Genomic DNA, 27,460 nt, shown 5'->3' with positions numbered 1-27,460 from the left:
GCACGTAAACTCAGATCTACCCCCTTGTGTGCATTTATATATACATACAGGCATGCAATTATATACATAAAGCAGGTATAATTGAAGGTATACATACATGTACTTACACACTGTATCCATAATACATGGTATGTACAAATGAAGGTCAAGCAAACTGCAAGAAGTATTATTTCCGATGTTTATTTTGAACTTCCCCCTTATCTGCACACACATGTGGGGTGTGATCTTGAAACAGCAGCTCTCTGTGAATGTGTGACAGCAGGCCTATGTGATTTTGAGATATTCTGAGATATTGCAAGCAGTGCGTATAGCACCACCTGCTGTTCCGCTGTGAGCATGACTGCTGGGTAGACACAAAGGCACGAGTATCTACATTCAGTATAAATCTTAGGGGGAAATCTTTTCTAATCTTTGCAATATGTGTGTGTCATTTGGTGCTGGATTGAGGCTTAAGACTGGCATCTATCTATAAGAAAAATGTCTACTCAGCAGTCCTAACCATGGAGGGACAAACCTTGAGCTTCTCCCTTCACAAGGAAGCCTCCAGCCTGACTCATCAGGTCCCCCTGCAGCGCGTTGCTGTTCTGTGGCTGACCATCTTCCGGTGGGACTGAGCGGTGCTGAAAAACACCCGGTACCGATGCAGATCCGAACCGGACCGTGCCACGTTGCTACTTCTATCCCCTTTGCTTTGTGGGGTACAGAATACAATAAAAAGGGTGTCCCATAATTCAGGGATCTCAGACAATATCATCTATATTCTGATTAGGATGTTCTGTGTTAAACTGAGCAGATTATCTGCACCACACAACAGAATGATCTGAAGATCTTCCTGTAAAAGCACAGCTGACAGAGACACAGAGACACAGGCAATGCTAACAGGCACAGCTGACAGAGACACAGAGGCACAGGCACAGCTGATGAGACACAGAGAATGCTAACAGGCAAAGCTGACAGACACAGAGACACAGCCAATGCTAACAGGCACAGCTGACAGAGACACAGCCAATGCTAACAGCTATGCCTCTGATCTGTGCCTTGTGGGACACCCTCTACCTCTCTGTATAAGTGAATAAGAAGTAAAACTTCCAGCTGATGCAATAGGAGAACCTATCATAGGATGCCACCTTCCAGTGATGGAGAAAGAAACCAGACAATGAGGCTGTGAGAAGAAGAGGTTCCCTCTGAAGTGATGGCTGAAAACCTGACTTTATTGATCCTGAGAAGATTCATGAAAACGGAATGACAGTTTGGATGCACTTTGGAACGGCGCAATCACGTCAATGCTGGCTTAAGACTTATAAAGAAAAAAAAAAAATCTAAAACATTTTTTTTTTCTAACCAAGCCCTAAAAAAGAAAAAAAGAAAGAATACAGCAAAATTACAAAAAAAGAAAAATACCTAGATAATCAAAGTATAAAACCTCCAATATCCCATCCACACACAGAACCAGGGCTGGAACCGGGGCCAGTACAGACCACTTGCACCGTGTTTCCACTGCCCAAGTCAGCATGCTCTCAACCAGCAGCACACACCAATATTATTCTATTGGAATTCCCATCAATGTATTGTTACTGTATAGTATGGAATTGAATGGGTTCTCAATGGCATTGGCTGAGCCAGTGTACGGGGATCCAAAGAGACAGATGTGATGAAGGGACTCGACCCAATTCTATCTCTTTCTCTACCCGCTGTACTAAACCCACCTGTATAAATGAATCCATTAAAAGAATGAGCTGGCTGTGGGAATCATTGAGAATGTGGCCAGTGCAAACACAGTTCAGTCTCATTAACAGACCAAGGGGTTTCCACTGGGCTGCCCTGGGACAGTGCAGCACTTTTATAAAGACCTCTGCGGAGAATGGAGGCAGTGCGGGTATTTATACAGGGAAGCCCTTACAGAGTCCGGTAGGGGAGGAGAGAGGGTGAGGCTCCTGCACAGAGCACTTGGGGTCCCTGCTACTGTCTAAGACACATTCAGAGCTAGGAGGACCTTGGTCTTTATTGCATTAATAAGAAGCAATGACAAGAGTTGCCGACGGTACAGACACACACGTTTGCAGGAGCATTCACATCCTTGTGAGCGGCAGGGATTCTTACACACTCTCGCTTGTTTGCAGTATTCCAGGGCATCCCTCAGCAGAAATGTATTTCATGATCACCTGGATGAAAGCTAGCAATGTGTTCAACTAGATCCCCTCCTCCCCCTTCCCAATACAGGTCATAGGAAACAGGAGCCACACTCGGTCATACTGTTCTCCCCTTTGTATCCAACAGGCTGAAGACAAGAATATGAAAGATCATCAGCCCCCCAGGAAGCACCACACCGCTGTCCTATACTGGACTCCTCTATCAGCCCCCCAGGAAGCACCACAGCGCTGTCCTATACTGGACTCCTCTATCAGCCCCCCCAGGAAGCACCACACCGCTGTCCTATACTGGACTCCTCTATCAGTCTCCTCAGTCATTGCAGTCACTACCTGACAGTAATGCCGCCTCCCTGGGTTACTGCTGTTAGAAACCGTTTCTCTCATTGCTGTAACCCTGCTGGGGCCTGGATTATTCTCACTGCAGGTAAACTGCACTCATGAGACGTTCCCCGCGGGGCACTTACTGCACAGAAACAAGCTGCGTGTGTTTTCATTCAGAAATTAGTTTTGAATTCAGCACACTGGAGGATGACAGTCTAACCCCCCACCCACAACATGGTGGGGCCCTTTGAAAAACCTTCATGATGTACTAAACCAGTTTTAATTTGACTGTATCCAAACTTCGATCGCTCCAACGTTTTATTTTTTAAAACATTTGTATTCACAGTTTGTGTTTTTTTAAACTGATCTGCTATATCAACCTGTCCCAAGAATTAAAAACTATCAGCTACAGCCCACAGCAGCTTGAGCAGTAAAAGGTACCAGTAAACCATAAAAACAGAAACAAACAAACAAACAAACAAACAAAATGAAAAATTAAAAGCCTCGGTCAAGTCAGCGTGCCGGCACTTCTTTGAAGAACACCCCCCCCCCACCCCAAATAAACAGAAGCAGTCCTGGCTTTCCATTCTCGAACGCCTGCATGCATTCCCCATGCCCTTTACCCACAAAACCAGAACCCACCCCAACAAAACAAAACAGAACATCAAAACAATAAAAAACAATGATTGAAAGCCCCTCCATGTCAGAGGCACGGCGCTATAAAGAGAGGCGGGGGAGGGGTTTATGACAGCAGTGGGGTGGGGGTGCTGGGGGGCAGCTCGTCTCCAGGGCTGTAGGCTGGCTGTGGTGTGGGGGTCTCCTCGCTGGGCTCCAGGCTGTCGGAGGGGCTCAGGGTGCTGTCGGAGGGGGTTGGGGTTTCGGGGGCGGACTCCTCCTCCTCTTGTCCGTTGGTGACGGGCTGGGGTTCGGGCTCGGTCTCAGGCTCGGTGGGGGTGGGTGGTGCTAGGGCAGCGGAGGGGGGCGGTGTTGAAGCCACAAGCAGCGGTGGGGTTGCTGTTGTGAGGGTGGGGGTGGCAGCGGAGGGGGGCGATGTTGTTGTGGGGGTGGCAGCGGGGGGGGGCGGTGTTGTTGCTGTTGTGGGGGTGGGGGTGGCAGCGGGGGGGGGCGGTGTTGTTGCTGTTGTGGGGGCGGAGGTGGCAGTGGAGGGGGGCGGTGTTGCTGTTGTGGGGGTGGCAGCGGAGGGGGGCGGTGTTGCTGTTGTGGAGGTGGCAGTGGAGGGGGGCGGTGTTGCTGTTGTGGGGGCGGGGGTGGCAGCGGAGGGGGGCGGTGTTGCTGTTGTGGGGGTGGCAGCGGAGGGGGGCGGTGTTGCTGTTGTGGGGGTGGCAGCGGAGGGGGGCGGTGTTGCTGTTGTGGGGGTGGGGGTTGTAGCTGAGGGGGGCGGTGTTGCTGTTGTGGGGGTGGGGGTGGCAGCGGAGGGGGGCGGTGTTGCTGTTGTGGGGGTGGGGGTGGCAGCGGAGGGGGGCAGTGTTGCTGTTGTGGGGGTGGGGGTTGTAGCTGAGGGGGGCGGTGTTGCTGTTGTGGGGGTGGCAGTGGCAGCGGAGGGGGGCAGTGTTGCTGTTGTGGGGGTGGGGGTTGTAGCTGAGGGGGGCGGTGTTGCTGTTGTGGGGGTGGCAGTGGCAGTGGCAGCGGAGGGGGGCAGTGTTGCTGTTGTGGGGGTGGGGGTTGTAGCTGAGGGGGGCGGTGTTGCTGTTGTGGGGGTGGGGGTTGTAGTGGAGGGGGGCAGTGTTGCTGTGGTGAGGCTGGTCACTGCGGTCGCTGCCCCGTGGGATGCCACGTTGTTGCTCCCAGTCGTCTCCCCCGAGACGATGTTCTTCTCGATGAGACGCCACTGCATGACGCTCGTGTCCTTCCCGCCCGTGGAGATCAGGTGGCTGTCGCTGTGGACAAAGCTCACGTTCGTCACGTGGCTGCTGTGGGCACTGTACTTGTAGCTTGGGGCCTGGAGGTGGGTATAAAAATAAAATGAATGAATATTCAGCACAGTGGGCTCTATGCATAAAACAATATTATTATTATGCATACAGAAGACGTTGAGAAAGACTTCTAGATGAAACGTTTGTCATTACTTTTTCTTTCAGTATTTCAAAATTAATATGCACCAAGATTTTAGTAATCAATGCTGCAAAACACAAGATGAATATCATGCATAGGCAGGATGGAAAAAGACTCCTCCTGTTGCACGGCTGTTTCACCCAGTCCAGGTTTTACTACCAACTTGATTCACCCCAGTGTGTACAGGTAACAAGCTCAGACGTGTATTATTAAAATCATAGTAAAACCAGGCAGGAATGGATCGAACTGCTATGCAATGGGAGTCTTATTTCCATCCCTGTAAAAGTACATGCTACAGAGGGGTGTGTGTGAGCAGTTCCAGCTCTGATACAGGTACCACTGTGGCAGGTCTGATTTCAACCACTTGAAAGAAGCTTGACTAGGAAAGACCTCAGCACTGCACCAGCACAGACTGCAATTACCACACTAGAACAAGACGCAGCAGGTTCATCAGTGATTGAAGCTGCCACCAGCCCCGGCTCTGCCTGCTGATCGTGCCACACACACGGCATGCCAGGGCCCTGTCCTGAGGGTCTGGCTGGGCTGGGCTGCGTGGCTGTGGTCCACCAGGGGACTTCTACAAAGCATGCTAACCTGCTTTAACTGCTTCCTGCTTGAGAAAATGATGCTTCACTGCCACAGCGTGCTGTACCGTGATACCAGGGGCCGGTGGCACTAACGAGATCAAAAAACAGGATCGAATCCCGGCTCACTGGTGCCAGGCCTTGAGAAGGCGTTGTACTAAACAGATCATGAGCAGGCTCCACTGATCCCATTTTTTAAATCTGATTATGGAGTAACTAGGGAAACTGACCAATGAGAAGAGAACATTCGTGGAGCAGCATTTAAAGATTCTGAATGTCAGAATATTAAGTACATTTAATTTAAAACGACATAAATCCTGTCCGTCCTTTTTTTTTTTTTTTGAATATTACATTTATAATTTAAAAATCCACCGCTTCTATAAACAGATTGAGTTTGTTAATATCTGGTTGTTGTTTTTTTAACTTCTAAAAAGTTTATAATAAATGTTACCGTTCACGGTCGTGTGTATTTTGTGACGGATACACTCTGATGATAGCTGCCACTAGAAAAATGTCACGGACAGAGGGAGAGGAGGCTGTCAGAGAAGGTGAGCTCATTAAGAAAAAAAACAAAAAAAAGAGTGTTCAATCTGATTAAACCAATGATTTAATTGTAAATCAATAAAATGATAAAGGCAGATTGCTTTTGTCAACACACAAAACATGTTTAATAATATTTAGTTCTGAGGCATCGTCACTCAGTCAGGTCTACTGTATTAGGCCATGCTGTATTATAGACCTGACTGGGTGTTTTCCATACAGCGATATTTTCTTAATATAGTATTTATGGCTTCTTTTAAATGCATCGTTACTTAGATAACGTTAATGTTTTCAACAACGCTAAAGTATCTCCGTTTTCAGATAATAATCTGACGGAAATATTTTTTGTGAAATCCTGCAAATATTTGAGAAGTTTATAAAGTTACCGTTCTGTCGATCAGTTATCTTAATACAGTGTGCTTACTTAAAGATTACTTTAGCATTGTAAAAAGAGTTTCCTTTACGTATTATGATGGTGTCTGTCAAACATCTCAGCTGTTTAATATATATTATAGTTCGTTTAATTCACAACCATCAACCACAGAGTAGGATCAGACAGGGATCAGAGCTGAGGTTTAAATGGAGGAATTACATTATGTTGTTTATTCCTTTGTTCAAAACTAAAAACATTTAATTTCTCCATTTATAAAACGTTCAATGAAGCTCTGATCCCACTCTGATCTTAGTATGAAGCAAGATCGAAATAGGATTGAAACTAAGCTCAAGATCCTTGTAGTGCAACCCAGATCGGAGCCTGGATAATTATGGTACCCGGTGTTAATCTGTACCGTCTTCTTACTTCTTCCTCGCCGAAAACCTCAAGAGGGTTTTGCTTATCTTTAAAACCCGATATATGTGTCTGGCGGTTTCGAATAAAACAAATTACGTTTAGTTCCTCAATTTTTCAAAAGTGGGATCAAGTTCTGATCCTGCTGAAAAGCAAGATTGAGCACTGATCCGTTTAGTACAACACAACTAGGATCACGATCAACATCTGAGCCTGGATCAGGGATCGGATCCCTTTAGTACAACCGGCCCCTGGTGCTCTGAATTCTTACCCGTTGTAAAGAAATCATCACCTTGTTCTAGCCTAAACAGGGCTATGTGTGTGTGTGCGCGCGCGTGTGTGTGTGTCTGTTTCTGTGTGGAACAAGAGAGACATTTAAAAAGTTAAAATTAGATTTGGCTTAAGTGCAAAAGCTTGTCACTTTTTTTTATTAAAAGGGCAAATTGATGTTAAAACTCATCAGGCTACATTCTCAAAGCTATTTACTCGAAAGCGTTATTTTTGTCTGAATTTGCCCATAGTTTACATTTCTAATACAAATACAATAAGAAACAACGCTGGGCACCTCACAAGCCCCTAAATGTACTGTCTGAGTTACTGTGTATATTTCTGATTTTGTTATTGTATTGGATGTGTTTTCACTGTGTGAAAATATTGTGCTGATGTCAGTGTGGAATAAAAGCAAAGCAGACCAGTGCCCGAGTGTCAGGATTTTATCCAGCTGCCTCCCTGCGTCCCTCCCTCCCCGCCTCCCTGTCTGCCTGCCTGCCTCCCTCCATCCCTCCCTGTCTCCCTCCCTGTCTCCCTCCCTGTCTGCCTGCCTGCCTCCCTCCATCCCTCCCCATCTCCCTCCCTCCCTGTCTGCCTGTCTGCCTCCCTCCATCCCTCGCTCCCTCCCTGTCTCCCTGCCTGCATCCCTGTCTCCCTCCCTCCCTGTCTCCCTGCCTGTACTCAGCACTCACCTTGGGTCTGGAGCAGGGGTACTGGAATAGATGGACTTTGCAGAAATCGTCAGCCAGAGCGATGACCTTCCTGTTGTGAGACCTGACCAGGGCATTGATGTCCGTGCCGTCCGAGCCCTCGGGCCACACTCCTAGCAGAGACACGAGCAGACAGACGCTCAGCTCTACAGGCTGGCAATATTCAAATCCACCAAACAATACAGCAACAAACCTGGACTTGCATAGCGCCTTTCCACAGCCAACAAGAAAGACAATCCAATGCAAAGTACGTATTAAAACATGACAGAAAGGACACCCTAAACAGAATGCCAGTAGAGTCTCTGTTTATTCCAGGACTGAGGCTCTCTTAGACATTTCTGATTAGAGAATAGTGGTAGTTTGGAGATTAAGAAAACAGCGAAATGGGTTGATAATGAGAAGATTGTGAATAGAGCAAAATGGACCACATTTAACAAAGAGCACACAGGAAGATGGAGTGGAATAAAACCATTTAATGGTATAAATCTAGTCAGTCAATTTATTGCATGTAACAACAGGTATTGTTCTGGGCTTTTAATTTTTCAACTTGCTCGTTTTAACACTGTTCTTGTTGCACCGTATCTCGTATCTCAAAACAGACAAACTAAAAGAGTGGCAAAGGTTTGAAAAAAACATTCTCTGAACTTTTTCTGGTCACACTGTTGACAGAATAGCAATAGAAACTCAACCGCTCTGCAGGGCACTGAGGCTAGCAATTCCAAACGGGTCCAGCAAACCACAAGCAGCACACAGAGGGCTCTGCACACACAGACACTGAGACTAGCACAGAGGGCTCTGCACACACAGACACTGAGACTAGCACAGAGGGCTCTGCACACACAGACACTGAGACTAGCACAGAGGGCTCTGCACACACAGACACTGAGACTAGCACAGAGGGCTCTGCACACACAGACACTGAGACTAGCACAGAGGGCTCTGCACACACAGACACTGAGTCTAGCACAGAGGGCTCTGCACACACAGACACTGAGACTAGCACAGAGGGCTCTGCACACACAGACACTGAGACTAGCACAGAGGGCTCTGCACACACAGACACTGAGACTAGCACAGAGGGCTCTGCACACACAGACACTGAGACTAGCACAGAGGGCTCTGCACACACAGACACTGAGACTAGCACAGAGGGCTCTGCACACACAGACACTGAGACTAGCACAGAGGGCTCTGCACACACAGACACTGAGACTAGCACAGAGGGCTCTGCACACACAGACACTGAGACTAGCACAGAGGGCTCTGCACACACAGACACTGAGTCTAGCACAGAGGGCTCTGCACACACAGACACTGAGACTAGCACAGAGGGCTCAGCACACACAGACACTGAGACTAGCACAGAGGGCTCTGCACACACAGACACTGAGACTAGCACAGAGGGCTCTGCACACACAGACACTGAGTCTAGCACAGAGGGCTCTGCACACACAGACACTGAGACTAGCACAGAGGGCTCTGCACACACAGACACTGAGACTAGCACAGAGGGCTCTGCACACACAGACACTGAGACTAGCACAGAGGGCTCTGCACACACAGACACTGAGACTAGCACAGAGGGCTCTGCACACACAGACACTGAGACTAGCACAGAGGGCTCTGCACACACAGACACTGAGACTAGCACAGAGGGCTCTGCACACACAGACACTGAGTCTAGCACAGAGGGCTCTGCACACACAGACACTGAGACTAGCACAGAGGGCTCTGCACACACAGACACTGAGACTAGCACAGAGGGCTCTGCACACACAGACACTGAGACTAGCACAGAGGGCTCTGCACACACAGACACTGAGACTAGCACTGTTTGTGTACATACAGTCCTCTGTATAATTAACTTGGAACCTCAGAACTTTCATCCACCAATCAGGAAGCACCACTGCAGGGCACGGTCACACAGGTTCTTTTCAGTATACTCAGTTCTCTCCAGGTCTAGTAATGTGCTCTGTGTTCCAGCAGGAGGAGCTACCTGCTTGCTTTAGACATGCATACTCCAGTTTTTTAAACTGTAGATCTGTATCTTTTTCTCTCTTTACCTTTATCTATCTGTCTCTGCACCCATCTGTATCTATCAATCTATATTGTTTTCTTGTACATATATATGTTGTAACTGTGCTCAGTGGGGTCTCCTCACACACTGAAGCTGCTCTGTAACTGTGCTCAGTGAGGTCTCCTCACACACTGAAGCTGCTCTGTACTGTGCTCAGTGGGGTCTCCTCACACACTGAAGCTGCTCTGTAACTGTGCTCAGTGAGGTCTCCTCACACACTGAAGCTGCTCTGTACTGTGCTCAGTGAGGTCTCCTCACACACTGAAGCTGCTCTGTAACTGTGCTCAGTGAGGTCTCCTCACACACTGAAGCTGCTCTGTAACTGTGCTCAGAGGTCTCCTCACACACTGAAGCTCCTCTGTAACTGTGCTCAGTGGGGTCTCCTCACACACTGAAGCTCCTCTGTAACTGTACTCAGTGAGGTCTCCTCACACACTGAAGCTGCTCTGTAACTGTGCTCAGTGGGGTCTCCTCACACACTGAAGCTGCTCTGTAACTGTGCTCAGTGAGGTCTCCTCACACACTGAAGCTGCTCTGTAACTGTGCTCAGTGGGGTCTCCTCACACACTGAAGCTGCTCTGTAACTGTACTCAGTAAGGTCTCCTCACACACTGAAGCTGCTCTGTAACTGTGCTCAGTGGGGTCTCCTCACACACTGAAGCTGCTCTGTAACTGCTCAGTGGGGTCTCCTCACACACTGAAGCTGCTCTGTAACTGTGCTCAGTGGGGTCTCCTCACACACTGAAGCTGCTCTGTAACTGTGCTCAGTGGGGTCTCCTCACACACTGGGGAAGCTGCTCTGTAACTGTGCTCAGTGGGGTCTCCTCACACACTGAAGCTGCTCTGTAACTGTGCTCAGTGGGGTCTCCTCACACACTGAAGCTGCTCTGTACCTGTGCTCAGTGGGGTCTCCTCACACACTGAAGCTCCTCTGTAACTGTGCTCAGTGAAGTCTCCTCACACACTGAAGCTGCTCTGTAACTGTGCTCAGAGGTCTCCTCACACACTGAAGCTGCTCTGTAACTGTGCTCAGTGGGGTCTCCTCACACACTGAAGCTGCTCTGTAACTGTGCTCAGTGAGGTCTCCTCACACACTGAAGCTGCTCTGTAACTGTGCTCAGTGGGGTCTCCTCACACACTGAAGCTGCTCTGTAACTGTGCTCAGTGGGGTCTCCTCACACACTGAAGCTGCTCTGTAACTGTGCTCAGTGGGGTCTCCTCACACACTGAAGCTGCTCTGTAACTGTGCTCAGTGGGGTCTCCTCACACACTGAAGCTGCTCTGTAACTGTGCTCAGTGGGGTCTCCTCACACACTGAAGCTGCTCTGTAACTGTACTCAGTGGGGTCTCCTCACACACTGAAGCTGCTCTGTAACTGTGCTCAGTGGGGTCTCCTCACACACTGAAGCTGCTCTGTAACTGTGCTCAGTGGGGTCTCCTCACACACTGGGGAAGCTGCTCTGTGCTTTTCTTGAGTCACACACAGTGCTTTCATAGCTCAGTAAGTTCCAGGAATGCTGCTTTAAGGAATTTCCGATACAGCTCTGCAATGTCTTGCTATAGTTTATAAACTGGGGAGATGAGGCCGTGTATCGCAGGCTGCTGTCTGGATTGAGTGTCTCAACTTGATTCAACTGAAGAGGTTTACCGGAAAAAAAAAAAAAAACGATTCCTAGAAGTAAATAATACCCTGAATTATTATTGTGACAATGCGAGAGCAAGTTGTTATTCTTACTGGAATTCTCATCAGGAAAGTGTCTGAGGAAGAGACAGAGAGAGAGAGACAGAGAGAGGGGGAAGAGACAGAGAGAGGGGGTGGGAGAGAGAGTTGGGAGAGAGATGGAGAGAGACAGAGAGAGGGGCAGTGAGACAGAGGGAGTGGAAGGGAGAGAATGGAGGGAGAGATGGAGAGAGGGAGACAGAGAGAGGGGGAGAGAGAGGGAGAGAGACAGAAAGGGGGGAGAGAGAGGGGGAGAGACAGAAAGGGGGGGGGGGGAGAGAGAGGGAGAGAGACAGAGACAGGCAGGCTGAGAGGGGACTCTTTAGGTAGATTCACCTACTGCTCAGCCTGGACTAGTGTCGTTGACTATGGCATCACTGACCTGGACCCTTCCTCTATTAATACATTCACTGTCAGACACAACCTCCCCTCTCAGACAACAGTCAAATAACAGTGTGTCTAAAAAGAACAGGACAGCCCAGTAAGTGTATAATCTACACAACACCTACAAATGGACTCCAAACACCACAGAAGAATTCATCAAAGCAACTGTCTCTATTGAAAACACACAGTACCAAACTAACTGACAAGAGTAAATCTGGGAGTCAACCACATTAATGAAATATTTGAAAAAATAGAAATAAAAGCAAAACTCAAAGTCAACAAAATCAGAAACACAAACCCAAAGAAAAAGAAAATGGCTTGATGGTTAATGTAAAACGATAAAGAAAAAACCAAGACAAATATCATGTCAAAAACATCATCAACCACAAAACCCAGATTTACATCTCAGGTACTGTGAGACCCTAAAACAACACAAACACACCCCGAAACAGAAAAAAGAAAAACACAGGAACACAGCCCTCACAGACATCAAGGAATCTATTAACCAAAACCGGTTCTGGGAAATGTGGAATAATATAAATTCAACTAAAAATAAGAATTGACAAAACAAAATGGAACTATTTGGAAAAACCTCTACAAAAAAATCCCACAAAAGGATCAAACAGCAACATCTAATTTGAGATAAACTAAAACTGTTAGAACTTTCACTGAAAGACAAACAAAACCCAGGAAAGCCTGCGGCCCTGACAGCATCAGTACTGCAGTATCATCAATACCTGCATACTGGCCTTCCTTACCAAACAGTGTCCTGAGTCAGATTGGATTTCTACCAAATTACCACACTGCTGACCATGTTTACACCCTAATCAACAAACATGTACAACATTTGATTCCATTTGGCATGAAGGTTTAAATTATAAAATTCTACAAAGTGGTGTAGGGGGTAATGTCTATGACATAATAAAGTCAGTGTACTCAAAAAACAAGTGCGGAATAAAAATTGGCAACAAAAGAACAGAATTCTTCACACAGGATCGTGGAGTGAGACAGGGCTGAAGTTTGAGTCCAACACTGTTCAATATTTACATGAATGAATTAGCAGTGGTGTTGGAGCAGTCTGCAGCCCCTGGCCTCACTCTACACGACAAAGAAATTCAATTCCTGCTCTACACAGATGACCTGGTCCTGCTGTCGCCCACAGAGCAGGGGCTGCAGCAGAGCCTGGCACTGCTAGAGCAGTACTGTCAGAAATGGGCACTGACAGTAAACCTGGACAAGACCAGAGTTATGGTATTCCAGAAGAAAGCCAGATCTCAGGGAAACAGATACCGCTTCTCCCTGGGAAACAACACCCTGGAGCACAGCACCAGCTACAATTACCTGGGTCTAAAAATCAGTGCATCTGGGAACTTCAGCCTGGCTATAAATGCATTAAGAGATAAAGCGCGCAGGGCTTTTTATGCAATAAAGAATCGCCTATACAAAATTAAACCACCAATAAAAATTTGGCTAAAAATTTTCGGCAGCATAATAAAGCCAATCCTTCTGTATGGTAGTGAAGTCTGGGGTCCCCTTGTGAACCCTGATTATAAAAAATGGGATCAAAGCCCCATAGAGAATTTCCATTTGGAATTCTGTAAACACCTCCTGCAGATTCACAGGAGTGCAGCCAATAGCGCTTGCAGGGCTGAATTGGGCCGGTTCCCCTTACTCCACTCCATACAGAAACGAACGCTCAACTACTGGGTCCATCTACAGTAGGCTGATCCGCAGTCCTACCACCACACTGCACTGCGGAGCTGCACACAGCCCCCACAGGAGAATCCCCTCAGTAGAATGGTACTGAAGCTCAGCCAACTGAGCCAAATTAACACCAGCGAGCTTCAGAACACCACCAACAAAAAACTCCCAGCACAAAAAATGAAACAAATTAATCTAAATCTGGAAAACAATTATAAAGTACATTGGAATAATGAAATTGAATCACACAATAAATTACAATGCTATCTGGCCCTAAAAAAAGAATTTACCCTGGCAGAATATCTGGTCAGGGTCAAAAACACAAAACATAGACAGAGCCTGACCAAGTACAGACTCAGTGACCACAGCCTGGCCATCGAAACTGGCCGGCACAAAAAAACCTGGATTGCCAAAGAAAAAAGGCTGTGCTGTCACTGTGATCTGGGAGAGGTAGAGACAGAAATGCACTTCCTGTTGTCCTGCCCAAAATACACAGAGATACGGGAGAGATATATCCCCCAATTCAAAAAACAAATGGCAGAGTTTAACCTCCTCTCCAATTCGAGTAAAATCCCCATCCTTCTAGGAGAGGAGGAGCGAACTGCAAATCTAGCAGGACAGTATGTGTCTGCCTGCCACAACCTGAGGGACAGTGTGTGACACCCTGCATACACGACCAGGGGGTACTGGTGATGAGGAGGGAGGGAGGGAGGTAGTTATATTGTTCAAAGGGAAGGGAACATTGGTTTTTTGTGTTTGTTCTGTAATTGTATTTCTGTTTTATTATTTCTGTTTTGTATTATAAAAGCTTTGGCAATACCTGAGCACTCTCGTCATGCCAATAAAGCATTTTTGAATTTGAATTTGAATTTGAGTGGAGGGAGAGAGGGGGGAGAGAGGGAGAGAGTGGAGGGGGAGAGAGTGGAGGGGGAGAGTGGAGGGAGAGAGGGGGAGAGAGGAGATGGAGAGTGGAGGGAGAGAGTGGAGGGAGAGAGGGGGAGAGAGTGGAGGGAGAGAGTGGAAGGAGAGAGGGGGGAGTAGAGGGAGAGAGGGAGAGAGGGGGCGAGTGGAGGGAGAGAGACAGAGAGGGGGGAGAGAGGGGGAGCACTCAGAAGACTAGTTTTGCTAGAACTCCTGGTCTGCATGTCGTCAGTAAGCTGCTAGAGTAATATTTACTCACCGAACACGTGGAAGCCCAGCACACACGTGTACGTAGCCCAGTCGATGTCCTTACACTCAGAACGATTCCTGATCAGTTTGCAGCCACTTGGAATGTCCCCTGGAGACAGAAACACAGGTACCACTTAATAATGGCTGCACATTCATAATGAATTGAATGAAAAACACAGCAATAACACCTCAGTATATTATGCACTGAATTATGATTTATTAAAGTTGTATACTATCACAAGCGAGACAAGGGTCTGAATTATGATTTATTAAAGCTCAGTAAAACACACGCACGCACACACAGGCAAGCACAAATACATACATACACAGACACACACATACACTCGCACACACAGGCACACATGCACATGCACAGGATGTATCTGCTGATGCAGTGCTGGTGTGTGTGTGAGCAGCACAGGATGGATCTACTGATGCAGTGCTGGTGTGTGTGTGTGAGCAGCACAGGATGGATCCACTGCAGGCAATCAGAGACACTGAATGTGCTTAGAGGAAACCCAGCCTGGGCTCACCATCTAAACATCAGCCTGTTTACTTGTCTATAGCACACATGCAGATAAGTACAGTGAAATACAGTACAGTGAAAAGAGGCTTTTAAAACGCTGTTCCAAGGGGCTGCTGCTACATAATTAAATACCTCATGTCATGAATTAAATAAGCACCCTGTAGATATTCTCTCAGATGAATTAGTGTGGAAACGAGTATAGCTTTTCCAATAGAAAACTACCAGAGGTGCACTGCGTCCTAAACAAGCCCACTGCGAGAAGGCAAACTTCTGCTTGAACTGAACAGCACGTACAGTATTGTAATGGAAAGGGGGTTGGGTCCGGGTGCACTGGGATGATCACAGTAAAGGATTTCATAGTCTCTGGAGTTGGATACTGTAATGGAAAGGGGGTTCGGTCCGGGGGCACTGGGATACTCACAGTAAAGGATTTCATAGTCTCTGGAGTTGGATACTGTAATCGAAAGGGGGTTGGGTCCAGGTGCACTGGGATACTTACAGTAAAGGATTTCATAGTCTCCGGAGTTGGACATGATGAACTTGTTATCAGGAGACCAGTCAAGGTGTGTGATGTAGCTAGAATGTCCCTAGAGAAATGAAACAAGGAAAGAGTGTGACCATCTCTCATACCTACAGTGTCTGTTACATTACGAGTGTCTACATCCATATAGGAAAGGGAACAGACCCTGCCCCAATGCAAGCCTGGGCTAGCACTTGCCAAAACCAACAAGTAAGCAAACGCACAGGTGTGGCCAATTGAACGCTGAGCAGTCGCGTTCAGTAATGTGTTTATACAGTACAGTAAACACTAGCCACCAGGTGGGCTGGAGCCCTGGTTAAACAGTATGATTGCAATACTGCACGCCCTGAACCTTGCAGCTCAGGAGGTAAAACCTGGCAAACGCTGCTCCTGATCCTTAAAATCCAGTGGCTTCCAACGCTGCCCTCGGGCTCCATTCCGGTCCAGTCTAGGTCTATGCAGGTTCAATCAAGTCATTTCCAACCTGAGTGAGAATAAAGGACTGGAACTTGGAATGGAATGAATCTCGAGGATCAGGGATGGCAAGCACTGCTATAAAAGAGGGCAGTCAAAACCGTTCATCTGAAATTCAATCTGAAGCAACAATCAGCTGCATTGAAAGCGTGCGTCTTGAAAAAGCACCGGCTGCTCGTGTACATGAATGTCATTTCCTTTTGAAGACAGCATGACTCCCTCATACCGCCTGGCGCATGGGTTGTCACCACTTACCTGCCTTCCAAAGGAGACGAGATACAGTACAGAACCACAAAATCAGCAAAAGAGATGAGCCCCCGTAATAAGAGGAAAGTGAATCCGCAAGAGATGAGCCCCCCGAAATAAGAGTAAAGTGAATCTGCAAGAGATGAGCCCCCAAAATAAAAGTAAAGTGAATCTGCAAGAGATGAGCCCCCAAAATAAGAGTAAAGTGAATCCGCAAGAGATGAGCCCCCAAAATAAAAGTAAAGTGAATCTGCAAGAGATGAGCCCCCGTAATAAGAGTAAAGTGAATCCGCAAGAGATGAGCCCCCAAAATAAGAGTAAAGTGAATCCGCAAGAGATGAGCCCCCAAAATAAGAGTAAAGTGAATCTGCAAGAGCACTGAACACAAGAAAAAAATCCTTGTCACCACTTGCCAAGCACGTATTACACTCTGCCAGACATATTGCAGCTGCTGAACATTCCTCTAAGAAAACACAACAGTTTGGAAAAAGGGGTTCCTATCTGTTTTCCTTTTTGTTTTTTAATGGATGTTGAAGTTGAAAGTTGCAGAGCTCAGAAGAGAGAGAGAGAGAGAGAGATGGGGAGCTGTTCTAGTTAAAGGGGGTCTGATCAAATCCATTTACTTTCCTCTTCTGAGCACGAGCAACACTGCTTCCTTGATATCTAACCACTTCCAGTGATTGGACCATGTGACCTGCAGTACAGCAAAGGTATCTAGCAGGATGCAACAGCCTGTCCATAGCGTTGTATTTGAGAAGTGTGCATATCCACAGTTAATCTATAGCGTTGTATTTGAGAAGTGTGCATATCCACAGTTAATCTATAGCATTGTATTTGAGAAGTGTGCATATCCACAGTTAATCTATAGCATTGTATTTGAGAAGTGTGCATATCCACAGTTAATCTATAGCATTGTATTTGAGAAGTGTGCATATCCACAGTTAATCTATAGCATTGTATTTGAGAAGTGTGCATATCCACAGTTAATCTATAGCATTGTATTTGAGAAGTGTGCATATCCACAGTTAATCTATAGCGTTGTATTTGAGAAGTGTGCATATCCACAGTTAATCTATAGCGTTGTATTTGAGAATTGTGCATATCCACAGTTAATCTATAGCATTGTATTTGAGAAGTGTGCATATCCACAGTTAATCTATAGCGTTGTATTTGAGAATTGTGCATATCCACAGTTAATGTGAGCACAATCCAAAGAGGGCTCTACTGGTAATAACGGGTAAGAACACATTTAAACACATTGGGAAGCACTCTGTTCACTGTACTGGAGGGTCATGGTAACAGTGCTGACGCTTTGCTCTGTATAAATATCAAGCCCTTCTGAAGATGTTGAGTTGACTTGAATTCCGGATATCCAAATCTAAACAAACGTTTAATATATATATATGTATATATACACACACACACAAACACATTTCTCCTGCTGTAAATCAGGTGTTTTGTCAAAACAAAAAAAAACTCACACACATTCTTAGAATTTTATTTCCGTTTATCCAAATAAAACTGGAACAGGAGGAATAAAAAATCCCCCAGGTGACATGTCCAGGAACTGACTCTCTCTCTCTCTCTCTCTCTCTCTCTCTCTCTCTCTCCTCAGAGCTCTCCTCTCTGCGTGCCTCTTGCTAGTTCATAAATATAATTAGTAATGCACACTGTAGCTCAAAAGAGACTGCAATGCCCTCTGGACCTCCTGCTGCAATGCACACTGTAGCTCAACAGAGACTGCAATACCCTCTGGACCTCCTGCAGCAATGCACACTGTAGCTCAACAGAGACTGCAATACCCTCTGGACATCCTGCAGCAATGCACACTGTAGCTCAACAGAGACTGCAATACCCTCTGGACCTCCTGCAGCAATGCACACTGTAGCTCAACAGAGACTGCAATACCCTCTGGACCTCCTGCTGCAATGCACACTGTAGCTCAACAGAGACTGCAATACCCTCTGGACCTCCTGCAGCAATGCACACTGTAGCTCAACAGAGACTGCAATACCCTCTGGACCTCCTGCAGCAATGCACACTGTAGCTCAACAGAGACTGCAATACCCTCTGGACCTCCTGCTGCGTCTCTACTCTGTTACAATCAGCAATGCTGCTCTGGGGCGCATCGTCTTCACTTACAGTACACTTTCCCGATCTGCTGTACTTCCTGCCGTTGTCGGACACAGTGTAGAGGTAAATGAAGTTGTCATGGGAACCCACTGCCAGGAGGGAGCCATCTGCAAGAGGAACAGACAGAAAGAGGAAGGGGGTCAAACCCAGGCTGGAGCCATAACACAGTCAGCAGTGCTCCTTAGAAATAAAAGGAAATAAAAAAGAACCTGGTAAACGGGCAAACTTTCAACGACAAGCATTTCCACTATAAGGCTTTCTCAATGTCTTCAGTGAGACTTACAGCCAATTGTCATTTCATGTCCTTGACGTTTATGTATTCCTATTGTGGGTGTATAGTAACCCTTTGGCCCACTGTCTATGGACCCCCATTGCACAGCGGTTTGATGTATTCTTGGTTTCACTGTGAGTTTAATCAGACACACCTGAGCTTGTTCCCTATACACTGTGGCTAATCAAGCTCATATTAAAACCTGGAATGGATGACACTGCTATGCAATAGGAGTCTTATCTATCTCTCAGCTCATGATGCACTGTTCTGCTGGGCTCCTCCAGCCACTCTGTCTGCACAGCGCCAGAGAAGGGTGTTCATTGAGCCTCACCCTTACCATGGAGAGAACCCTTAATCAAATCTGTGGAGTCAAGCTGTAATCCACAGAAAATGAACAGCTGCAACACAGACTTAAACAGGCACATATAATATTCAATTACCTACCGATAACTGACAGCGACTATTATAATACTGTAGATAACTTCCCTAGAAACATCTAATTGTAGCTAATCATATAACTGAGCAGCTAGACACAGCGTTGCTGGCTTACAATAAGTAGCTCTTTCATCCATCTAGCTAGTCGCTCACATGCATTATGTTTGTGGGCGGAGCTATCACTATAGTAAAATAACAGTATACCCAATAATATTCCTTCACTATAAAAACCACACACATTTTTACAGATTTGCGTTACGCTGTAATGTCACGAATGTGGAACAATGCCCTAAGACTGTAAAACTAAAGCTTTGCTGCCTGCCAAACATATGCTCATAATTAATTAAGCCGGCAATTATATTTAGAACTTTTTTTGGCAAGTTTCTTTTTGTTTTCAAGTTGGGGATTAAGAGATGAAGCCAATTTACTGGAGGAGTGAAATCAACACAAGCTCCTGGGTATGACATCAGCCTGACAGAGTCAAACGCTCCAGCCTGGGTATGAGCTCCTGGATATGAACTCCTGGGTATGAACTCCTGGGTATGATGTCAGCTTCACAGAACCTAACGCACCGGCCTGGGAGTGAGCTCCTGGGTATAAGCTCCTGGGTATGAGCTCCTGGGTATAAGCTCCTGGGTATGAGCTCCTGGGTATGACGTCAGCCTCACAGAGCCACACGCTCCGGCCTGGGTATGAGCTCCTGGGTATGAGCTCCTGGGTATGAACTCCTGGGTATGAACTCCTGGGTATGACGTCAGCCTCACAGAGCCACACACTCCGGCCTGAGTATGAGCTCCTGGGTATGAACTCCTGGGTATGAACTCCTGGGTATGACGTCAGCCTCACAGAGCCACACACTCCGGCCTGAGTATGAGCTCCTGGGTATGAACTCCTGGGTATGAACTCCTGGGTATGAGCTCCTGGGTATGCCGTCAGCCTCACAGAGCCACACACTCAGGCCCCACCTTTGCAAACAGGGTGTCGCTTTGCTAGGCAGGGTAACTTCACACACATTCAAAATGAGGGAAATGTAACACACTGCAGGAACAATCGGGAGTTTACCATCATTAGTGCGAGTCCAAAGCCAAGGTGTTATTCAGATTCGTAACAAATATCTTAGTTATTATTATTATTATTATTATTATTATTATTATTATTATTATTATTATTATTATTATTTGTTTATTCAGCATACGCCTTTATCCAAGGCGACTTACAGAGACTAGGGTGTGTGAACTATGCATCAGCTGCAGAGTCACTTACAACTACGTCTCACCCGAAAGACGGAGCACAAGGAGGTGAAGTGACTTGCTCAAGGTGGATCAGTGACACAGCTAGGATTTGAACCAGGAACCTCCTGGTTACAAGCCCTTTTCTTTACCCACCGGACCATACAGCCTCCTATAAATGTGAGAATTCTGCATAAACAGTGCATTGTTTTGATCCCATTGCTCATAACGCATCATAAATGCGTGTGCATGTCATGTTGTAGCAGTGTAACAATTTTAAAACAATTTCAATATGAACAACAGATCAATACAGCTGCACCTAGGAAAACCCTCCAATGACAATGCTGAATATGAAACGACATGCCACTCTGACACAAGGCATCGCTCACTAACAAGCACCACTGAATATGAAACCACATGCCACTCTGACACAAGGCATCGCTCACTAACAAGCACCGCTGAATATGAAGCGACATGCCACTCTGACACAAGGCATCGCTCACTAACAAGCACCACTGAATATGAAACAACATGCCACTCTGACACAAGGCATCGCTCACTAACAAGCACCACTGAATATGAAACGACATGCCACTCTGACACAAGGCATCGCTCACTAACAAGCACCACTGAATATGAAACAACATGCCACTCTGACACAAGGCATCGCTCACTAACAAGCACCACTGAATATGAAACCACATGCCACTCTGACACAAGGCATCGCTCACTAACAAGCACCACTGAATATGAAACGACATGCCACTCTGACACAAGGCATCGCTCACTAACAAGCACCACTGAATATGAAACTACATGCCACTCTGACACAAGGCATCGCTCACTAACAAGCACCACTGAATATGAAACTACATGCCACTCTGACACAAGGCATCGCTCACTAACAAGCACCGCTGAATATGAAACCACATGCCACTCTGACACAAGGCATCGCTCACTAACAAGCACCACTGAATATGAAACAACATGCCACTCTGACACATGGCATCGCTCACTAACAAGCACCACTGAATATGAAACAACATGCCACTCTGACACAAGGCATCGCTCACTAACAAGCACCACTGAATATGAAACGACATGCCACTCTGACACATGGCATCGCTCACTAACAAGCACCGCTGAATATGAAACGACATGCCACTCTGACACAAGGCATCGCTCACTAACAAGCACCGCTGAATATGAAACGACATGCCACTCTGACACAAGGCATCGCTCACTAACAAGCACCACTGAATATGAAACAACATGCCACTCTGACACAAGGCATCGCTCACTAACAAGCACCACTGAATATGAAACGACATGCCACTCTGACACAAGGCATCGCTCACTAACAAGCACCACTGAATATGAAACAACATGCCACTCTGACACATGGCATCGCTCACTAACAAGCACCACTGAATATGAAACAACATGCCACTCTGACACAAGGCATCGCTCACTAACAAGCACCACTGAATATGAAACCACATGCCACTCTGACACAAGGCATCGCTCACTAACAAGCACCACTGAATATGAAACAACATGCCACTCTGACACAAGGCATCGCTCACTAACAAGCACCACTGAATATGAAACGACATGCCACTCTGACACAAGGCATCGCTCACTAACAAGCACCACTGAATATGAAAAGACATGCCACTCTGACACAAGGCATCGCTCACTAACAAGCACCACTGAATATGAAACGACATGCCACTCTGACACAAGGCATCGCTCACTAACAAGCACCACTGAATATGAAACGACATGCCACTCTGACACAAGGCATCGCTCACTAACAAGCACCACTGAATATGAAACCACATGCCACTCTGACACAAGGCATCGCTCACTAACAAGCACCACTGAATATGAAACGACATGCCACTCTGACACAAGGCATCGCTCACTAACAAGCACCGCTGAATATGAAAAGACATGCCACTCTGACACAAGGCATCGCTCACTAACAAGCACCACTGAATATGAAACGACATGCCACCCTGACACAAGGCATCGCTCACTAACAAGCACCACTGAATATGAAACGACATGCCACTCTGACACAAGGCATCGCTCACTAACAAGCACCGCTGAATATGAAACAACATGCCACTCTGACACAAGGCATCGCTCACTAACAAGCACCACTGAATATGAAACCACATGCCACTCTGACACAAGGCATCGCTCACTAACAAGTACCACTGAATATGAAACGACATGCCACTCTGACACACGGTGGAGCTAGCATTAAAAAATACATAACACATCCACAACTTCAAAATGCTCACTCAGATCTCTACAGTAAGGGTTTGCTGGTTGCTGTGCTGTTCACTGCACTACAGAACGCTCCTGTCTTCCTGACTGAGTTTTACCATAAAAACAAATAAAAGGCTGAAGTCACCGGGCAGGCCTACCTATGGAGTAGCGCATCACTGAGAGCTGCTCGTTCCCATCTGTGTGAATCCCCACCAGGTCTCTGCTCTCCGCGTCCAGAACGTACCACCTGGACAACAAAATAGGGGTGTTAGTTCTGAGGGCAGAGAGGCTGCTGGGTGCTCACTGCTATTGACAACAGAGCTGCTAGTCACCTGACTACTCAATGTGAAGCAGTCATTGTCTGTCCAGAAGCCTATTTAAAATGTTCTGATAGGGCACTGGCCCAATTCACAGCAGATAACGACCTATTTTGCTTTGATGGACGTGAACTAATGTATTAAAAGGTATTACTGTTGCCTTTGCCTCGCTTTAAAAAAGGATAGATATAATCAATCTAATAAAGAAAGTTAATATTTGAACTGGCCTGTACTGTTAGCTGCTGAGACAGGGCAGTGTGTGAGCGTGTAAGCTCAGCGTGAGTGGTCTGCTCCAGCTCAGAGAGAGAGTGACTACTCTACCAGTGGCATTCCTGCCCTCACCCAGCCCCTTTCACCAGCACTATGTAAACAGGCCTCTTGCTTGGCAGTGCCAGCGTTACCCCGGTCTGTGCTGCAATAGCTGTGCTAGCTTCACACAGGGGGATCTGACTGCTTGCCAGTGACAAGCATCCGCGCTGTCATTATCATTTAATAACCAGCTCAAGAATAAGACCCCTCTCTGTTTGGTCTCCCTCTGTGACTGTGCCAGTGGTCACTCTAAATACTCACTGTTTCGTTTGAACAAACACAGTGTTGAGAGATTCCTGCTAGTAGATTCCTCACAGTAACCCATCTGACAGAACCTTTGTAATATTGCTGCCCTTGTAATATGGCTATTACAGAACATAATGGCGCTGAGAGCAGAGCGGCTCTGAACGTACTTTCCTGAGTGTGTCCCGATCGCCACCACCGCACCACTGGGATGGAAGTCAGCACAGTGTCCGGGTTCCTGGAGACAGAGAGGAGAGGTCAGAGCAGAGGAGAGAGGAGAGGTCAGAGCAGAGGCGAGAGGAGAGGTCAGAGCAGAGGAGAGAGGAGAGATCAGAGCAGAGGAGAGAGGAGAGGTCAGAGCAGAGGCGAGAGGAGAGGTCAGAGCAGAGGAGAGAGGAGAGGTCAGAGCAGAGGCGAGAGGAGAGGTCAGAGCAGAGGAGAGAGGAGAGGTCAGAGCAGAGGAGAGAGGAGAGGTCAAAGCAGAGGAGAGAGGAGAGGTCAGAGCAGAGGAGAGGGGTCAGAGCAGAGGCGAGAGGAGAGGTCAGAGCAAAGGAGAGAGGAGAGGTCAGAGCAGAGGAGAGAGGAGAGGTCAGAGCAGAGGCGAGAGGAGAGGTCAGAGCAGAGGAGAGAGGAGAGGTCAGAGCAGAGGAGAGAGGAGAGGTCAGAGCAGAGGAGAGAGGAGAGGTCAGAGCAGAGGAGAGAGGAGAGGTCAGAGCAGAGGAGAGAGGAGAGGTCAAAGCAGAGGAGAGAGGAGAGGTCAAAGCAGAGGAGAGGGGTCAGAGCAGAGGAGAGAGGAGAGGTCAGATTAGAGGAGAGAGGAGAGGTCAAAGCAGAGGAGAGAGGAGAGGTCAGAGCAGAGGAGAGAGGAGAGGTCAGAGCAGAGGAGAGAGGAGAGGTCAGAGTAGAGGAGAGAGGAGAGGTCAGAGCAGAGGAGAGAGGAGAGGTCAGAGCAGAGGAGAGAGGAGAGGTCAGAGCAGAGGAGAGAGGAGAGGTCAGAGCAGAGGAGAGAGGAGAGGTCAGAGTAGAGGAGAGAGGAGAGGTCAGAGCAGAGGAGAGAAGAGAGGTCAGAGCAGAGGGAGATAGGAGAGAGGTCAAAGCAGAGGGAGAGAGGAGAGGTTAGAGCACAGGAGAGAGGAGAGGTCAGAGCAGAGGAGACAGGAGAGGTCAGAGCAGAGGAGAGAGGAGAGGTCAGAGTAGAGGAGAGAGGACAGATCAGAGCAGAGGAGAGAGGAGAGGTCAGAGTAGAGGAGAGAGGAGAGGTCAGAGCAGAGGAGAGAGGAGAGGTCAGAGCAGAGGAGAGAGGAGAGGTCAGAGCAGAGGAGAGAGGAGAGGTCAGAGCAGAGGAGAGAGGAGAGGTCAGAGCAGAGGAGAGAGGAGAGGTCAGAGTAGAGGAGAGAGGAGAGGTCAGAGCAGAGGAGAGAAGAGAGGTCAGAGCAGAGGGAGATAGGAGAGAGGTCAGAGCAGAGGGAGAGAGGAGAGGTTAGAGCACAGGAGAGAGGAGAGGTCAGAGCAGAGGGAGAGAGGAGTGGTCAGAGCAGAGGGGGAGAGGAGAGGTCAGAGCAGAGGAGAGAGGAGAGAGGAGAGAGGTCAGAGCAGAGGGAGAGAGGAGAGAGGTCAGAGCAGAGGGAGAGAGGAGAGGTTAGAGCAGAGGAGAGAGGAGAGGTCAGAGCAGAGGAGAGAGGAGAGGTCAGAGTAGAGGAGAGAGGAGAGGTCAGAGCAGAGGGGGAGAGGAGAGGTCAGAGCAGAGGAGAGAGGAGAGGTCAGAGCAGAGGAGAGAGGAGAGGTCAGAGCAGAGGCGAGAGGAGAGGTCAGAGCAGAGGAGAGAGGAGAGGTCAGAGCAGAGGAGAGAGGAGAGGTCAGAGCAGAGGGGGAGAGGAGAGGTCAGAGCAGAGGAGAGAGGTCAGAGCAGAGGGGGAGAGGAGAGAAGAGGTCAAATCAGAGGAGAGAGGTCAGAGCAGAGGGAGAGAGGAGAGGTCAGAGGAGAGGGAGAGAGGAGAGGTCAGAGCAGAGGAGAGAGAGCCGGTGACAGGACTCTTACTGGGGTCCCTGTGTGTCCCACTGTGAAGGAGTTGAACAAGCTACAGGATCACTTCTTAGTGCTACTGGGAGACTCCTTTTAAGATAACAGCATTTTTTCCAGCTAAAAACTACTTGCACGAGTAAACTACAATTCTAGTATGTGCTTTGCATTAAAACAAAGATACAATCATTACTACGGCTTTGTGAAAAACAAGTCCAGCTGGGGTTTGGCAGAGGTGGGAGATCTCTCTTGGGTTGGGTCAGCAGATGACATCATAATAAAGTCTTACATCTAAAAGCCTGGTCCACTGGAGCGTGTGGTCCCCGGAGCTCCACAAACAGACTTGTCTGTCCTGGGCACAGGTCAGGAACAAATCCCTGAAGGGGTGGGACGCCAGGCCCCAGAGCTCATCCGTGTGACCCTGTGAGAGATAAACGCGAGACAGGGACTGCCCTTAACAACCAGCGCATACAGTATTGAAATCCCATCGAGGAGCACCCATCCCAGGATGAAATGGATCAATGAGATCACAGCCAGTCACAAAAACATGGTTTCTCTCTGCTCATCCCTCAAGAAATTTCTCAATAGAATAACCAATTTGAAATACATATTCTATACTGTTTGAAACAATTGGAGTTGAATGTGATTTGGACAGTTGTGTTAATAATAATAATAATAATAATAATAATAATAATAATAATAATAATAATAATATGCTCACCTGCACTTCGACCCGGAAACCCTCATTAAACGTCCCCCTTAGAATAAAGTTCCGAGACGTGCCCACCAAAACCTCTTCCCCCTTTCCTTCTGCCACAGCTCGGATGGTTCCATATTGGTCAGGAACCTGCAATTTGAACACAGCTCAAGTGAACACAGCTTGCAAGGCGTGCTGGGCAACGTTTGACGGTAACGTCACGTTTACGAAAAATGAGTGCAGCAAAATGTCCAAAAAAAAAAAAAAAAAATCCCTACCTCAATATCTCGTTCAGGATGCAGGTCGTGATCCCAGAGAATGATTTTGCGGTCCTTGCCTCCTCCTGTGAGCAGCGTTCCGTTCCTCATGTGACACAGAGTGAAGAGGCTGCCGTCATGTGCTTTAATCTGCCGGCTGATCTGATAGACACCTTCAAGAGAGCGCAGGGGAGGCAAGCCAAGGAAAACAGCGGCATTATTATTTTTACTTAACTTTGCAGTAGAATGGAACCACTTGAAGAGAAAATCTCAGCAACACGAGAAAGCAGAGAAGGAGTGTAACCCGACACCAAGCACGGGAACGCAGAATAAACACTAACCAAGCACGGGAACGCAGAATAAACACTAACCAAGCACAGGAACACAGAATAAACACTAACCAAGCACGGGAACGCAGAATAAACACTAACCAAGCACAGGAACGCAGAATAAACACTAACCCGACACCAAGCACGGGAACGCAGAATAAACACTAACCAAGCACGGGAACGCAGAATAAACACTAACCAAGCACGGGAACGCAGAATAAACACTAACCCGACACCAAGCACGGGAACGCAGAATAAACACTAACCAAGCACGGGAACGCAGAATAAACACTAACCAAGAACGGGAACACAGAATAAACACTAACCAAGCACGGGAACGCAGAATAAACACTAACCAAGCACGGGAACGCAGAATAAACACTAACCAAGCACGGGAACACAGAATAAACACTAACCCGACACCAAGCACGGGAACACAGAATAAACACTAACCAAGCACGGGAACGCAGAATAAACACTAACCAAGCACGGGAACGCAGAATAAACACTAACCAAGCACGGGAACGCAGAATAAACACTAACCAAGCACGGGAACGCAGAATAAACACTAACCAAGCACGGGAACGCAGAATAAACACTAACCAAGCACAGGAACGCAGAATAAACACTAACCAAGCACGGGAACGCAGAATAAACACTAACCCAACACCAAGCACGGGAACGCAG

General features: G+C 47.3%; 1 protein-coding gene across 1 annotated transcript in view; it reads right to left on the bottom strand.

The window, feature by feature from the left end:
• Positions 1-164: 164 nt before the first annotated feature.
• Positions 165-27,460, bottom strand: part of LOC117411291 (echinoderm microtubule-associated protein-like 4) — a 77,130-nt gene continuing 49,834 nt past the window's right edge. The window contains exons 15-24 of the mRNA XM_059024806.1: positions 26,466-26,617; positions 26,212-26,337; positions 25,780-25,911; positions 23,641-23,708; positions 22,760-22,848; positions 18,396-18,493; positions 15,513-15,600; positions 14,498-14,596; positions 7,418-7,548; positions 165-4,431 (exon numbers count right to left, since the gene is read on the bottom strand). Of these exons, the coding sequence (XP_058880789.1) occupies positions 3,214-4,431; positions 7,418-7,548; positions 14,498-14,596; positions 15,513-15,600; positions 18,396-18,493; positions 22,760-22,848; positions 23,641-23,708; positions 25,780-25,911; positions 26,212-26,337; positions 26,466-26,617 (2,201 nt within the window). The 3' untranslated portion in view covers positions 165-3,213. The remainder of the gene's footprint in view (positions 4,432-7,417; positions 7,549-14,497; positions 14,597-15,512; positions 15,601-18,395; positions 18,494-22,759; positions 22,849-23,640; positions 23,709-25,779; positions 25,912-26,211; positions 26,338-26,465; positions 26,618-27,460) is intronic.

This window comes from Acipenser ruthenus, chromosome 6 (assembly GCF_902713425.1).
Source record: "Acipenser ruthenus chromosome 6, fAciRut3.2 maternal haplotype, whole genome shotgun sequence".
NCBI classification, from domain to species: Eukaryota; Metazoa; Chordata; class Actinopteri; order Acipenseriformes; family Acipenseridae; genus Acipenser; species Acipenser ruthenus.
This window is presented reverse-complemented; position numbering and strand designations above follow the sequence as displayed.